At 41.4% G+C, this 14,889-nt stretch overlaps 3 protein-coding genes across 11 annotated transcripts in view; 1 reads left to right on the forward strand and 2 right to left on the reverse strand.

The window, feature by feature from the left end:
- The window catches only part of C5H12orf50 (chromosome 5 C12orf50 homolog), a 28,603-nt gene extending 27,469 nt beyond the window's left edge, over positions 1 to 1,134 (reverse strand). For all 5 annotated transcript variants that reach the window (XR_013231237.1, XR_013231236.1, XR_013231235.1 and 2 more), the window contains exon 1: positions 1,051 to 1,134. The gene's annotated coding sequence lies outside the window, so the exon portion shown is untranslated. The remainder of the gene's footprint in view (positions 1 to 1,050) is intronic.
- RLIG1 (RNA 5'-phosphate and 3'-OH ligase 1) lies at positions 27 to 7,535 on the forward strand. 2 transcript variants are annotated; one of them, XM_077338991.1, is made up of 7 exons: positions 28 to 225; positions 1,987 to 2,104; positions 3,276 to 3,371; positions 3,802 to 3,918; positions 4,967 to 5,164; positions 5,575 to 5,744; positions 6,075 to 7,535. In XM_077338991.1, the coding sequence occupies exons 1-7, from the start codon at positions 136 to 138 to the stop codon at positions 6,261 to 6,263; spliced, it is 978 nt and encodes a 325-aa protein (XP_077195106.1). In that variant the 5' UTR covers positions 28 to 135; the 3' UTR covers positions 6,264 to 7,535. The 2 variants fall into 2 exon arrangements, with proteins under 2 accessions (XP_077195107.1, XP_077195106.1); XM_077338992.1 differs by lacking the exon at positions 3,802 to 3,918 and having other exon boundaries at positions 27 to 225.
- The window catches only part of CEP290 (centrosomal protein 290), a 75,322-nt gene continuing 64,218 nt past the window's right edge, over positions 3,786 to 14,889 (reverse strand). For all 4 annotated transcript variants that reach the window (XM_077338980.1, XM_077338981.1, XM_077338982.1 and 1 more), the window contains 5 exons: positions 11,305 to 11,446; positions 9,770 to 9,843; positions 9,586 to 9,686; positions 8,805 to 8,893; positions 3,786 to 8,004 (listed from right to left, as the gene is read on the reverse strand). In XM_077338980.1, coding sequence (XP_077195095.1) covers positions 7,816 to 8,004; positions 8,805 to 8,893; positions 9,586 to 9,686; positions 9,770 to 9,843; positions 11,305 to 11,446 — 595 coding nt within the window. In that variant the 3' untranslated portion in view covers positions 3,786 to 7,815. The remainder of the gene's footprint in view (positions 8,005 to 8,804; positions 8,894 to 9,585; positions 9,687 to 9,769; positions 9,844 to 11,304; positions 11,447 to 14,889) is intronic.

The raw sequence follows: 14,889 nt of genomic DNA on the forward strand, positions 1-14,889 counted from the left end.
CTCGGCCTGTCGCGAACTACATTTCCCAGCGCTCCTTTCAGCCGGGCCTGCCGCGGCCGCTGCTGCGCTGCGAAGGAGCCGGAGCTGAGAAGTGCCGTTGGCGGCTGGCGGCTGCCTGTTTGCGTGGCCGGGGCCATGAGTCGCTTGGGCTCGGTCCAGCAGAAGGTGCCTTGCCTCTTTGTGACCCAGGTGAAGGAGGAGCCCTCGGCCAAGCGGGAGCGCCAGGTACTGCCTGCAGAGAGGGAGGACTCTCGAGGGGGGGGGGGGCTCCAGGCAAGAGCCGAGGCCGCTTGGGAACTCCTCCGCCTGGCAGCCTGCATGCCGACTGCCGCCTCCCGCTCTTCTGCTCCTGGAGACCCTTCTCCGGCCGCACTTTGGGATGCCTCTGCAGGCAAGACCCTGGGACGTCGGGCGCTTGCGCAGCCGGGGCTAATCGGCATGTGTGCTGCGCACGGTTATCATTCCGCGAGAGTAGCCATGGCTGGTTTGTGCCCCCTTCTCCGCGGGGGGGAAGCGAAGAGGCCGAGGGAGATTAGTTGGCCAGGAGATTCCTCTCCCAGCAAACCTGCCGGACAGAAGCTAGAAGGGATTGCATAATGGGCATTCTAGGACTCCCTTCAAAGTCCCGGCCTTACCTAAAACATCCGAGGGCCGCCTCACACTACAGGGGAGAATTAAAAAAAAAAAAGTTACAGCTGCTGCTTTAGAATGTTAGGATGCAATATTTGGATGTTCTGGACCCCCCCCCCCCCCAATGTGGATACTGTGCCTTTCTCATGCCTATCCAAGAACAGACCAGTGTCCCAAAGTGGAGTAGCTAGAGATTCTTTCCCCCCACAAGAACTATATCTTCAATCTTCAAACACCATACATAATAGCTAATTCAGTTAAACAGTCCTCAGAAGTGACCTTAACTGTAAAATATAATAGCTAACTTTTTAAACATTCCCTTTGTACATTTAGCATGTCATCAACCAAGAGTTTTGAATGAGGACTTGTTTTTCAGTGTGACCATCATTAACATTATCCCTGTGGTACATAAGTTCTTACCATTTTGGTGATGTGGCTTCTAATTTCAAACTGAATCTTGAAAGCAACTGTTGTTTCCTTGATAAATGATGCATGGAATCTTTGTTGCCATGGATGTGTCATCTTTAAAGATTCTAAGCTGGAGTATTTCAAGGAGGAGGAGTATACACTGACTTCTTTCTGAAAGCAACTTAAAAACTACACTAAGTTAATTGGGCAGTTTTATTTTCCTGGCTTGTCAAATAGACGCCCAGAGTTGTATTAGACCCTGAACTACCAGGGTAGGTCAAAAAGTATTGCTACAAAAACCTTTATTAATCAAAACTATCAAAATGTGAAACTATTGTTTCTTGACATATCCTTCATCTAGGTCTTTATACTTCTGAAGATCTTGCTGCTTCCCTAAAGAATGTTATGCTCTTCACTTTACACCATGTCAAACAGCAGTTTTGGCATCTTCGAGGGTCTCAAATCATGTTCATTTTAAATGTTGTTTAGGTTTTGGGAACAAGAAGTCTTAAGGGGCAAGACCAGGGCTATAGGGTGGATGGTGTAAGGATTCCCAATGAACTTCTCGTAGTATAGCCCTTGCTACTTCTGAAGAATGAGCAGATACTTTGTAGTGATGGGTAAAACTTCCTTAATGCAACGTCCCTGGCCTTTATATCACCAATAGTTTTCGGTTTTCTTGAAAGATCTTCAAAATAAGCCCCAGTGATCACTCTTTGTCCTTTGAGAAAAAAGTTTTGTTTAGAATAAACTATTTGAAATGTTTTGTTTGGAGTAAGCCCATGCATGTATGAGCTGAAACCTTAGTAGTAATACTTTCTGACTTATCCTGGGTATTACTTGAAGGCAAAGATTGCTTTGCCTCTCCTTGGTAATTTTACTCTTGAGTATTTCTAATACTTGCCCTGACTATATTGGCAAAATGGTTTATGACTCTCTTCTTCTCAGCCTTTTAAGGTGTTGGCCACTGAAACAATTACTGAGAAGGCATTAGATGCAGGTATATACAATGCAATTCCAACTGAAAAGGTGGATGGAACTTGCTGTTACGTAACTCTGTATAAAGGTAATATCAAAGAGCTTTCTTATTGTATTCATAAGACATACATAATTCAAGATACACCAAATGCTACTTCCTCTGAGGCTTTCAGGATGGGAGTCAGGGCTCTAGCCAGGTCACAAAAGAGGCTACGATAGGAAGAATGTACCGGTAAGGGTTCCAGTTTAACCAGCAAGGAAATATGACATGAGAAGTTTCATTTGTCCTTGGGCTGTACTCATAATTTGAGATAAGGTCCAAATGCTCTTCTGTAGAACCAAGTGGGCAGTGTTATAGTTGAGTTATTGTTGATGTGGAACACACATGCAGATCTTTAGAGGTTTTGGGGACCAACTTTTTCTCAAAGATATGGAAATTTCATTAAGCGGGTAAAAAAATGTGGGCTGATAACAACATACCAACCTGGCATTAGATTAGCATTTAGGAGACTCAGGTTTGAATCACTAAATGGCCTTGAGCCTGTGTGGTATAGTAGTCAGAATATCAGACTAGGACCTGGGAAACCAATGTTTGAATCCTCACTCGTCAATGGAAGCTTGCTGGGGAACCATAGGCAGGTCACACACCACTGGTTTAGCCTACCTCAATTTAACTGCAGTTCATTGTACTTTGTACATCCTACAGTTTCATGATGTTTAAAAGATAACATTACAAAACAAAATCAATAGCAACTATTAACCGAGTCAATTCTTAATGCTGAGATGGAACCAGTCTTGGCATAGGGATTAACCCTTGGGAGTAGGGATTGCTTCCCGGCATCTCACCAGTTTTAAATCAATAAAAGAGCCCATCCTGTTTTCCCATGACTGCTAAATTTTCTCAGGAGTCTTTGAGGAGGTACCTTGTCCCTCTATGTGCCTAACACTTCTGGTCTTTGATTAGTTTCTACAAATTTGCCAGAGATAGATGATAGGCTGACTGGCCTGTAATTTCCTGGTTCCCCTCTGGATCCCACTTTAAAAATTGGTGTCACATTTGCTACTCTCCAGTCTTTTGGTATGGTGGCAGGCTGTTGACTGACACAAAGTCCTTCTTGACTTCAGGGAATACTTGACAAGCAGATCTCAGGTATTCAATTGTCAGTGTTTGACTGCTCAGTCCCAGGCAGGAGATGTTCAAAGGTCCATCAAGTAGGTTTTTCGCACCATAACGTATGTTTCTTGTTTTATTACCTTAGGACAACCATATCTTTGGGCTCGCTTGGATAGAAAACCCAACAAGCCAGCCGAAAAGAGGTTTAAACGGTTCCTGTACTCAGTAGACAACTCAAAAGGTTAGTGGCAATTCTTATGATTATCTTTTGGAAAGCAGAGGTTGGCAATGAAGGGATGGTGAAGGCTGCTGGCCAAAGTAATCATCCCTAATATTTCCCTTGCACTTTTCTTTCCACTCAGTTCTTACATGTATTTTTTCCACAATTTGTCATGGTCAGAAATACCTATTTGAGGGAATTAGAAAAAGAGAGTAGCTGTCTCTTGATTCTGTTTATGTGTGACTGGTGAAGGGGTAGAATTTCTAGATAACTTCAGCTCCTGCCTTGCCGCAACAGCAGCTGGCAGGGGGAAGTGCCTCCTCCCTGCCCCCTTTTAAAGCAGTTTTAGTGTTAATATAACTAAAGAAAACCACATCAATAACTGTTTAGAATTTCATCATAGTAACAAAATTGTTTCAGTTACAAAAAGCACTATTTGACATTCTTTAAGGATTTATTTGGGATACTGAAGAAGACTTCAAGCCAGTCCCTGAATGCTGGATTCCAGCAAAAGCAATAGATCACTACAATGGGAAGCCTTTTCCTGATGAAAATGGACATATTCCAGGTAGACAAAATGCAAATGGATGTCAAGGTTCATTCTGAACATTATTTTTAGTCATTTAGAGCAGTGGTCCCCAACCCCCAGTCCGGGAGCCGGTACCGGTCCGTGGATCAGTCGGTACCAGGCCGCGGCTCCTCCTTGTCCTCCTCCCCAGCTGCTGCCTTGGGGGCTGCCCTGCCACTCTGCTACGGGCTCACCTTTGGTGCTCTCCAGAAGCCACCATGGCTGGAGCTCCCCCTCAGCATGGCACTGTGCAGCTGCTGCTGGTAGCACCCCCCAGCGGGCAGCAGGAAGTCAGGGGTGCTGGTGGGAAAGCAAGTGGAGCAGGGGCTCAGATGGAGGCAGCGACATCCCTCGGCAAAAGACTACCCCCCCCCCGGGGCCTCAGTAAAATTGTCAAGCGTTGACCGGTCCCCGGTGATAAAAAGGTTGGGGACCACTGATTTAGAGTTCTCACATGCATCTTGATTACTAAAATACATCCATTTTGACATTCAGCTGCAATTAATCAAGAAGTAAGTCAGTAATAACAAGTGATGCATGCATATATTTCCTGTCTAAAGAACTTTATTCCATCTGTATTGTCTACTTCCACAATATTAGATAGGCTGAGATGATTTTATCCAAATTTGGTCCCCTTGATCACACCAAACTGGAATAATTTAAGAATACTTTGTCTCCTCCTCTCCTTTTAAATGCAAAAATCTTGGGGTCCTGCACATCTCTATTGCCAATTAGCACGCTGATTCGAATCATAAAGTTGGAAGGGACCTCACAATGCAGGACCTCACAACTATCTGCCCACCCACAGTGACCCCACTTTCCTGTCCAAGTGTTCTGCTCCACCAAAAAATCTCCAGAATCCAGCTTGATCCGGAGGAAACTATTATTTAAAAAAGAAATCAGTACTAATTTGATTTTCCTGATACAATTAGCTGTATATTATTCTTTTTATATAAAGCATTTCTCAGAAACCTGCTAAAAGTAATGACAGGGTGAGAAAATTAGTTATTATAAAAATTTTATTAAAACATTTTTTGTCATCTTACAGGCTGGGTGCCCGTGGAAAAAAACAGCAAACAATATTGCTGGCATACTTCTGTTGTCGACTATGAATTTGACCTAGGTCTTGTGCTGAAACATCACCCTAAGGAATCTGGGCTGCTGGAAATACGTCCTGTACCATTATCTGATCTTTCAGAGCAAACACTGGAACTTATTGGGACAAATGTTAATGCAAACCCATATGGTAAGTATGTTGTGTGTTCAGCACCTCAAATATATTTTAAAATAAGGCTTTGGCAGGCATTAATATGTGCAGCAATGCAGAATTAGTGCTAAGATGGCACATAGTACAATATAAATTAAGATTTTTGTGAAGCTCTGGCAGATATCACATGTACTGATGTCACAGAGATGAGGAGAAATCTTTGGCCATCATTGAATGAGTTACAGGTTCTTGGCAAGGGCAGAACTGATAGAACAGGAAAGGAAAAGAATCACTGGTCTGTGAAAACAGAAGTCAAGGAATTGAGGTGCAGTAATTGAGGCGGGGGACGACGACTACAATAAAGGCAGGGCTTGAAGACAGGTTCAGTGAAATAAAGTTTCTGTCATAGAGTAAAAGCTAGTTATATTTGTTAAACAATATTTTAATAGGTTTAGGAAGCAAGAAACATCCTGTGCACCTCCTTGTACCACATGGAGCATTTCAGATAAAAACACCCCCTGCACTAAATCACAATGACCTGCTCTCTTGGTTCAATGGATGCAATGAAGGGAAAATTGAAGGAATCGTATGGCATTGCAGCAATGGACATTTAATCAAGGTAATTTTGAACCTAGTCACAACTGTTTCAAGTGCAATACCCCCAAAAGGCCAAGATGTTTATTAAGAACAACTGCAACTGAGTTTACTGTTTTTCTTTCCCCAAAAGATTAGACATTTGCTTGATTGTTTAGAAGAAAGAGCTAAAGTGTACAAACTATGCAATCGAGGAATTTTAATTTCTCGCTTTCTACAAATCCTTTTTAGAATCAAAATGTTTAAAATGATGATGCTTAAGTAAGAAATTGATGCTCTTAATGTATATGGGTTCTAGCTATATGATCCAGCACTTAATGCTGATAAGTTAATGATGTTTTTCTTCTCTTTATAGCTCCATCGGCATCATCTAGGCTTGACTTGGCCAATTGTGGACCCTCATTTGACTTCTCAACCAGTTGTTGTTGCTTTTAGTGGGCCCAACCATGACTATAATTTTGAATCCAAGACACTTTTTAATTACTTTTCAAAGCTGGATGGTCAAAGATTCAGTAGTCTCAGAGATATAGCATGGGATTTGTGACAAGTTTTTTTTTTGAAAATATCATTTTTATTACTGTCCATTTAAAGCAACAGGTCAGATTGTGTCCAAATGTAAATAGTATTTAATGTCTTCAAGGCCTTGTGTAAATATAACTAATATCACTGTTCATACAAAAGAAGAGCCATAAAGGAAAATCTGAACTATGTATCTTGGGCATCTGTTATAGTCTCAAACAGTTAAGCATCTGAGACACCTCATTAAAGCAGCAAGGGGCAGGTACTTGGAATATCATGGTTATTAATTGCTGCAGAGTTAGTTTTCAATAATTGCAATAATTGGTGTAGAATATTGATAAATCTGTATAGGAAGATAACATTTGGAATTGATAGAACTAGAATTTCTTCTCATTGTGTAACTTAAAATGATCAAACTACTGTTTACTAGCCTGTTATGATGCCTAAATCTCCCTAGCACTGAACAGGGTTTATACTAGCTGATGCTTTTGATGGCAGGAGTATTTTTTTTTACTTAAGTTAGTGTTACTGTGTACACTTGTGGGCAGCTTCTTGTGCCAAAAGTTGTACTCTGACAAATACTAAAATCTAAAGCACTTGGGTAGTACATCTATTGGGACAGGTACATAATAGATGTAGCAGTTGGTATTCTTGTATATTTTGCATGAGAAGGTATGATTTGGAAAGGACAGGTTCCTTTACTGGGTATCTGCAGTTATACACACGCCTTTAAACTACGAACTTCTACAACTGAAGGTTAGTAGCCATAGATTGGTGATCCTCTGTTAACAGTGCTCCATGAGAGAAAGGTTTTGCCCTTGGAGGAGCACAATCATAAGATCCACTGCCAGAGATTATTAGAATACAACCTGTAATTCAAGAAGCTACCCCTGAGGTGTAACATTTTAAAATATTTACTTAAGAAATTCTGCATTTCTGTAGAAGTATGTTTGTTTTAACACAGGATGCAACTTGCTTATTTGTTTTAATAATTTCTCAGGGGAGGGGGAGTGCTTCACTAATTTTGGGATAATGCAATTAAAATTTGGTCTTAATCACAAATTCCAAAAAAAAAAAGAATGAAGTAAAGTTCTTTGGTAAGTTAAGAGCTTATTAAAACTTTATAATAATGTAGCTAATAGCCTCAATTTAAAATATTTGAGACTAGGCAAATAAGCATTCACCAACTGTTTACATAACACAATAATGATGAACATTAAAAAATCTTAAACTGTATTATGTGCAATACAACAATGGAGTATCTATAAAATGTAATAAAATAATTTAGCAACAATAAGACATGTAACTACATGTTGTCAGATTTACAATAGTACAGACTTTTTATTTCGTTCCCCTCCCACTTTGCCTGAAAACAAGAAATGGCTCACATTCATCGCAGGGATAGTTGAAGGAGGTTACCTAGAGGCTCACAGTGGGAATAAGCGTCACATTTTTGTCACTCTTGAGAAAATATCCAGCTTGACTCCGAGTTTTTGTGCTCTGAGTTCTGGGCCAAGATGCATCTCCAGTCAGACAGCATTCTCTGGCTACCTCAAGTAGATACCTACCTTTCTGATTCAGTCAATAGAAACTCTGGCTGGAATATCTATTTGAACACCAAACTGGTCAGAAAGAGTTTTCAGTTTTTCTTCCAGAATGATATTTTTTTTAACTTCTTCATTGTAGTTATATTTTAAATCCTCAATTTCCTCAAAAAAAGATGGGTCAAAATTATCCAATTCATTTTTTAGCTTCCTGATTTCTTCCTAATGAGGAAAAAGTACCATTTTTACACATTTGTCAACAATTTCATCTCAAAGTATATGGAATGTTCATGTTCTCTTTTAACTTATTTGTTTAAAAGGAAGGTGGTCAATATAATTAATACTTTTAAGTTCCATTGTTTTGAATGGATAATTTATGAATATATTCAGTTCTTCCCACTGAATTATATGGAACCTAAAAGTACTTACATTTGGCTGGAGTGTGGGCAAAGTGCATGGATAAAATTCACCTTTGTGTACGTCTGGCATCTAGCTGAACTACTGGATTTCACTGTTCACAAGTTTCCATCAGTGAGCTCCTTGGTGTCATGACGAAGGGACCACTGACTCTTGAAAGCAATATGGCTACCTTCTGAAACTTATCTTCCTTGGGTTACAACTCTAAGGTTTATGGCTTTAGAACCTGATATTTTTCTAAAATAGTGATTAGTCTCCATGCTTGCCAACTAGCAACATGTGGAACAAGAGCAATAGGGAACTGTGGCAAAGGGGGAAACGACCTTTCCCTCTCTCCCGCAGGCACCTTGCTCTTTTGCCTGCATCTCATCATCTTGCATAGCCTCTTCATGGTTTTGGGTGATTATTGCAAACTGATTTGCTGTCCAGACTCAGTGTGTAATGCATCAATTTTATTTTTAATGATTTTTGTACAAGTCTGGGATTTCCCCTGGGCTTCCAGAACTGTGAAATTGTAGCTGAGACTAGACCTGTTTCCCACATTTTTAAAGATCTGCTTAGGGGTCAGCCTTGATAATCAGATCCAAGGATATTACAATACTAACCTTAAGGCACTGTTGTTCCATATCTGAAGCTTTTAGCTGTATCTTGAGGTCTGCTACTTCAGATTTTAATTTGTAATTTTCATCTTCCTCTGGATATTAAAAGAGAGGGCTTTAGCACAAAGGACTAACATCCATGTAGATTAAGAAATTTCATTGTTTTTAGATAGTAACTGAGTGGTGTGTGTGCCTTTTATTCAAAGTTGTAAGTAAGCCAGGAATAGAATGTGCAGGTTAAACTTAGCTTGGTGAGGAAAATACAGTCAGTTTACACAAATAATGAAGACAGATTCTGAACTGCAGTGCCAGAATGCAATACTGTACAATATTGCACTACTTAAGTGCTCTATGACAACTGCTTGTGTTTCTGTCTCACTATTACGTAGATATTTTTAGCAGAAATCTAAGCTGAAGTTCTTTATCTAGCATAGGAACACAAACTCAGTAGTGAACAATCAAAGTTATCAGTGTCTTTCAGTATTCAACTTAGTTATGTTTCCACTCTCATCGACCCTGAGATATTTCATTGCATTTAGTGATGATAATGAAATTGGCAAAGTTTCCAATACAAATGCAATAAAGGAAACCAATTTCACTGGTCCATCCAGTTGTTTAAAACCTTCTAAGACTCTTTTTCCAAGCATCAACCTTGTCAAGAAAAAGTGAGATTTATCAAAGTTTGGGCAAGGGAGATGCACATCACCCAATGGGCTCAATAATAAAAGTAACGCGGTTCAACAGCAAGTAAGATTTGATCTGTCCCATGAAATACATAAAGTATTACCAGCTGCAGAGCTATCTTTCTTAACTTCAGTTTGATTTTGGTAAAGCTCCAACTGGTGAGCTAGTTCTGCCTTTTCCTTTTCCAAATGATTATTGGTTATCCTGCAACAACATAAAACAGGTCACTAGATATTTTTTAAAATCAGTTATGGGGAAGAAATGAGGTTATATTTTTTGTGCCTTACCTAAGAAGCTGAAGTTCTCTGGCAAGTCCTTGTTCTGTTTTGACACCCTCAGGAAAGTTTTGGAGAAGTTCAATCTTTACATAAAAAGCACAATATACATTGCATCTTGTTAGAAGGGAGATATTTCCCATGACTGGCTTGGTGTAACTTTAATGACAAAAGGATAGATTCAAATGGGTAAACGTGTTGGTCTGAAGTAGCACAATAAAATCAGAGTCCAGTAGCACCTTTAAGACCAACAAAGATTTGTTCAAGGTGTGAGCTTTCGAGTGCAAGCACTCTTCCTCAGACTAAGAACCCCCTACATGACAGTGGGAATATATAGCAAAAATTAATTCTGTTACTAACCTATAACATGTAGGAGGTTCTTACTCTGAGGAAGAGTGCTTGCACTCGAAAGTTCACGCCTTGAAAAAATCTTTGTTGGTCTTTACCGGACTCTGATTTTAATGACAAAAACTAATGATGAATATACATAGTGTTGCTTTATATTGAACCAGACCCCTTGTCTACTCAAACTGGCAGTGGCGCTCCAGGATTTCAGGCAGAGATCTTCCACATCACTGCCATATTCTTTTAGCTGGAGATTCTAGCGACTGAACCAAGGATCTGCATGCCAAGCAACAGCTTTACTATTGTGCCATGGCCTCTCCATTGATGGTTAAGCAAACATTTCTTCCAATGGCAGCCATCAAAGAGATGACATGTGAAGCTGTGAAATATAATTTCCCATTAAGATTGTACTTGAATTTTATATCCTTTATATACCCTTAGTCCCCTTGTTGTCATATACTTAACTTCATTTTATTAACACTGTTAAATAAAGCTTAGTTCCAGAGGGAATTATTTCAAAGCATCTGGGAGAACCTACGTTCAATTATGAATGCAGTAAGAAGTTGACTGGTTCTCCCTCTCTTGGTTGTAGTTTAAGAATCAAAACATCTGAAGTCATATGGTTATAAAGTGAAGAACCTGCAAGAATTTCTAGGGATTACTTTCCCCCATATCCCCTTTCCCAGACTATTTCTTCTTTCTTCTTGATAGCCTCCATATCCTCTTCCATTTCCCTGCTTTCCTTCTTCCCCTCCCATTCTACAGCTTCATTAGTACCCTACCTTCTCAGCAGAGAAAGCAGCTCACATCATTCTTTCCATTTTATCTTCACAACCATCCCATGAAGGAGAATGACTGGCCCAAGATCATACAGCAAATATCTATGGCACAGTGAGGATTTGAACCTGGATCTGGAGTCCTCCCCTTCTTGCATTTCTTCAGAAAGCTAGAATATGAAGTCTTTGATTGAGGAAAAGCTCTGCTGGAAACAGCCTACTGAGCACTGTCCCTAAATGAGGCTCACTGTTGGCTCCCACAAACTCAATGGGACCAGAATTTGCTGCTACCTCAAGTAAAGACCACTCTCTAAGCTGGGGGAAACACCAGTGTTAAGATATTCTAACAAAGGACCATTATACATTAAGAAATCTGTCAATAATATACACTTAATTAAATGGTTAGAAAAGGAAAGTTGCACTCACTTGCGCTTTTAAGTCTTGAATATAGTTTTCTGTTTTTTCTTCACTATCTGTTGCTTTCCGAAGTGCATGTTTAAGTTCACTAATGGTTTGATTTTTTTTAGCAATATCAGCATCCATTTCCTTCATCTTATTTTCATACATTCTGAAAAATTAAGATCCACTCAGCAATAATGATTCCAGACCCAAAATCTTGAACTGAAATGCTAAGCAAGTACTGCAAAAAAATCAACACTATAACAGAATCTTTATAACACTAAAACAAGCAAAAACAAAAATAAGACATAGGCCTACAATTGACACAATGCATAAGTCCTATCACAGAAATCTGTTTGTGATAGAAACTGAATGTACTAGCGGCCATATCTATTTTTTCTGGGGAAACTGACAACAGAAAGGCCTGAAAGTGGGAGTGGACACAAATACATCTGGAAGTAGGGTAGTTGCACAGCCATCTGTTGGTAAATATACTATTTACAAGTGGGAGCCTATCCCCACCCCCTGAGCCTGAAGCAGCCCTAGGGATCTCCAGCAGCTGCCAGCAGGTCTGGCCTAGCTCCTAAGCTGCTTTGTTATTGCTGCAGCCCGAGTTCTCTGGCAGCTTCTGCCTGGGTCAGTGTGGATTCTGGGCCACTTCATCACAACCGCAGCTCCTGGGCTCTCTGGTAGCTGCTGCCTGGCCCAGCTTCCAGGCTGTTTCACTGCTGCTGTGGCCCCTAGGCTCTCTGGCAGCCACCATAGAATGGCGTAGAATGTAGAAATTGGGATAGAATGATACTGTGATCTATGGCTGAAGCCTATTTGCTCTATGTTTATCAGTGATTCAAAGTATAGCCAATAAGTTAACTTCTAATACAAGCAGGAAGCATATAGTTTACTAATTATAGGTAGCAAACTAATAGGCCTATAATTACTTGCATGCATTGAATGACCCTTCTCAAACTAAAGGAACAATGAGAGCACACTTCCTTGTTTCAGGTACTTTAACCACCAGATTAATTCTAGAGAGTGCTGTGACAAACCCAAGGTCACCCAGCTGGCTGCATGTGGGGGAGCAGGGAATCAAATCTGGCTCACCAGATTAGAAGCCGCCGCTCTTAACCAGTACGCCGAGCTGGCTCTAACACCATTGTTTTTAGAGTTTTCAATTTTCCAATCTTTCATTTGATTCATGTTTCTTCTTTTGATCACTGATCTAAAAATCTAGTAGTTTTAGCAACATGCCAGAGTCACTCTCTGAAGGGACACATCTGAGACATTGCTGAAAAGTCCATTTGACATCCTTGTACTCTTTATCAAACCACTGTTGTCTCTTTGTTAAGATGGCATACAACGATATAGGCTAGATTACAACGATATAGGCTAGATATCAGGAAAAAGTTTTTCTCAGTCAGAGTCGTTCAGCAGTGGAATAGGCTGCCTAAGGAGGTGGTGAGTGCCCCCTCACTGGAAGACTTCAAACAAAGGTTGGATACACACTTTTCTTGGATGCTTTAGGATGCTTAGGGCTAATCCTGCGTTGAGCAGGGGGTTGGACTAGATGGCCTGTATGGCCCCTTCCAACTCTATGATTCTATGATTCTATGGCAGAACTGATGGTACACTGCCTTGTACAAGTAAAAACATCTCTAATAATTCTATGAGCCCCTCCAGCTATATAGCATTAATACTATATTATTATTATACTAGATTTAAAGCCCGTTGTGCTCGTAAATACAACGGGCGCTAGAAAGGGTTGATGGGACAGTGTTTTGTGTGTGGGCTTGTGTGAGGTACAGTGTAGGGTTTTTGGCAGAATGGGTGGGAGAGGGTCAGATAAGTATAGAGGAAGTAGAGGGGAATGTGGAGTAGTGGTTTGTGATGGAGGGAGGAAATAGTTTGTTGTGTAGAAAAGGTAGTGAATGGATGTATGGTCCAGAGGAGGGTGGGAGGGGGTAACGTGTACGGAGTTAGGTGGGCTTATTTGAAGGTGGTATGATGATGTGGGGGTTTTTGTATTGTTTTTCTTTGCAGTGGCATTGTCCAGTCATGCTGGAGGGAGTGGTTTGGGTGGGGGTCCTAGAAGAGCAGGGTTGGAGGGTGATACCAGCAAAGTTCTTTGGAGGCATGAGAGTGTAATAAGAAAAAAGAACGAAATAAAGAGAAATGGGTTGAAGTGTGGTTTTTAATCTGGGAGGGGGACATGATGGCAAAGTGGGGATTTTATCCGGAATATATGCAACCCATGCAGGTGTGATAGACCAGGACAAATTTAGAGTCCAGTGGCACCGTTAAGATCCCCGCACAAAGAATAATATTCTGAAAGGATACATAGGGATACTTAGATGGCCAAGTGGGTCTGTAACCCATGTTGGTCTGAAGCAGCACAACAAATCTAGAGTCCAGTGGCACCTTAATGCCACCTTCCCCCCTCCGAACACAGAAGCATCTGTATTGTTGAAGGAAACATAGATATACTCAGAGATCAAAGTGGATTTCATCCTGTTGAGGGTGTCATCGAGCCGGCCAGATGAAAAAGAAAGCAAGCAGATCCAGAAATCAAGCAGTTCCTGCATGTATGTGACTGAAGTTGGTCTGAAGCAGCGGAACAAATTTCAGTGGCACTGGGAAGAACTCTCGACAAAGACAAAGGCAACTGTATAATAAAAGTAAACAGGGATATTTGGACTCCAAAGTGATTGTAATCCTGTGGAGGGTCTGACAGAGCTGGCCAGGTGGAGAAGGCATGAAGTCTCCTGTGAATGATTTGGTGAGAGGTAGAAAGATGGAAATCAGATTTCCTGGGACTGATGAAGGAGGGTGTGTGTGTGAGCACTGAAGGTAGGATCAGGGTGGAGAACTTGATGACAGAGTGGGGAATTTAGCCAGGATGTCTGCGACCCATGTTGGTCTCAAGAAGCAGAAGAGGGTGGGGAGAAGACTGTGAGAGGAAGGAAAACATAGAGATGGGAAGGAAGTAAGAAAGGGAAAGAAAAAGAAAGTGAAAGGTAGAAAAAGAGAGGCAAATACAGAGAGAAATAGAGGGAAAGACAAAGAGAGTATCACAGAGGAAGAGAGAGATTGTAAGAGATAGAAAGGATGTGCCAACCCCCCCCCACCGCGGCTGCAGGGATCGAGAAGGGGCGGGGAGAGTTGGAGAGACGGCAGTTCTCGAGGCAGGCGTAAAGTGTTGGTGTGAGGGCTGGGTGGGGGAGGAGGGGGAGGCCCCGCAGGCAGTTCCCAGTGGCTGGAGAAGGCTAACTCTGTCGCTGTCTGCTGCTTTCTGTGTCTTGGAACCTTTGCCTCTCTGTTCCTCTTGGTGTTATGTCACAGAGTTTGTCACTCACTCAACATCTTTGCCCCTCTTTCCACAGGGGACAATAACAACTAATCTCTAACGCTTTCTGTCTCCAGGTCCTCTGTATGACCTCTTTGTGTGACTGCCTATCTTTGTTTTGAGAAGCAGGTAGGGGTGGGGGTGGGGGTGGGCGGGTCAGGAGGCCCCTCACGCCTCCCAAGTAGTTAAAACTCCAGCCATCTGCAAGCACTCCGGTGAGGGACTTCAAAATGCAGCCTCCCAACTGGCTTCCTCACTGTCAGGCCAGGGAA

The sequence above is a fragment of the Paroedura picta genome, chromosome 5, assembly GCF_049243985.1.
Source record: "Paroedura picta isolate Pp20150507F chromosome 5, Ppicta_v3.0, whole genome shotgun sequence".
Classification (NCBI taxonomy): domain Eukaryota; kingdom Metazoa; phylum Chordata; class Lepidosauria; order Squamata; family Gekkonidae; genus Paroedura; species Paroedura picta.

Excerpts from the sequence above, each read along its gene's own strand:
- RLIG1 (XM_077338991.1), top strand. The coding sequence starts at position 136 with ATGAGTCGCTTGGGCTCGGTCCAGCAGAAGGTGCCTTGCCTCTTTGTG. Across the intron at positions 2,105-3,275 it reads TTACGTAACTCTGTATAAAG|GACAACCATATCTTTGGGCT; the intron begins GTAATATCAAAG and ends TTATTACCTTAG. Across the intron at positions 5,165-5,574 it reads TGTTAATGCAAACCCATATG|GTTTAGGAAGCAAGAAACAT; the intron begins GTAAGTATGTTG and ends ATATTTTAATAG.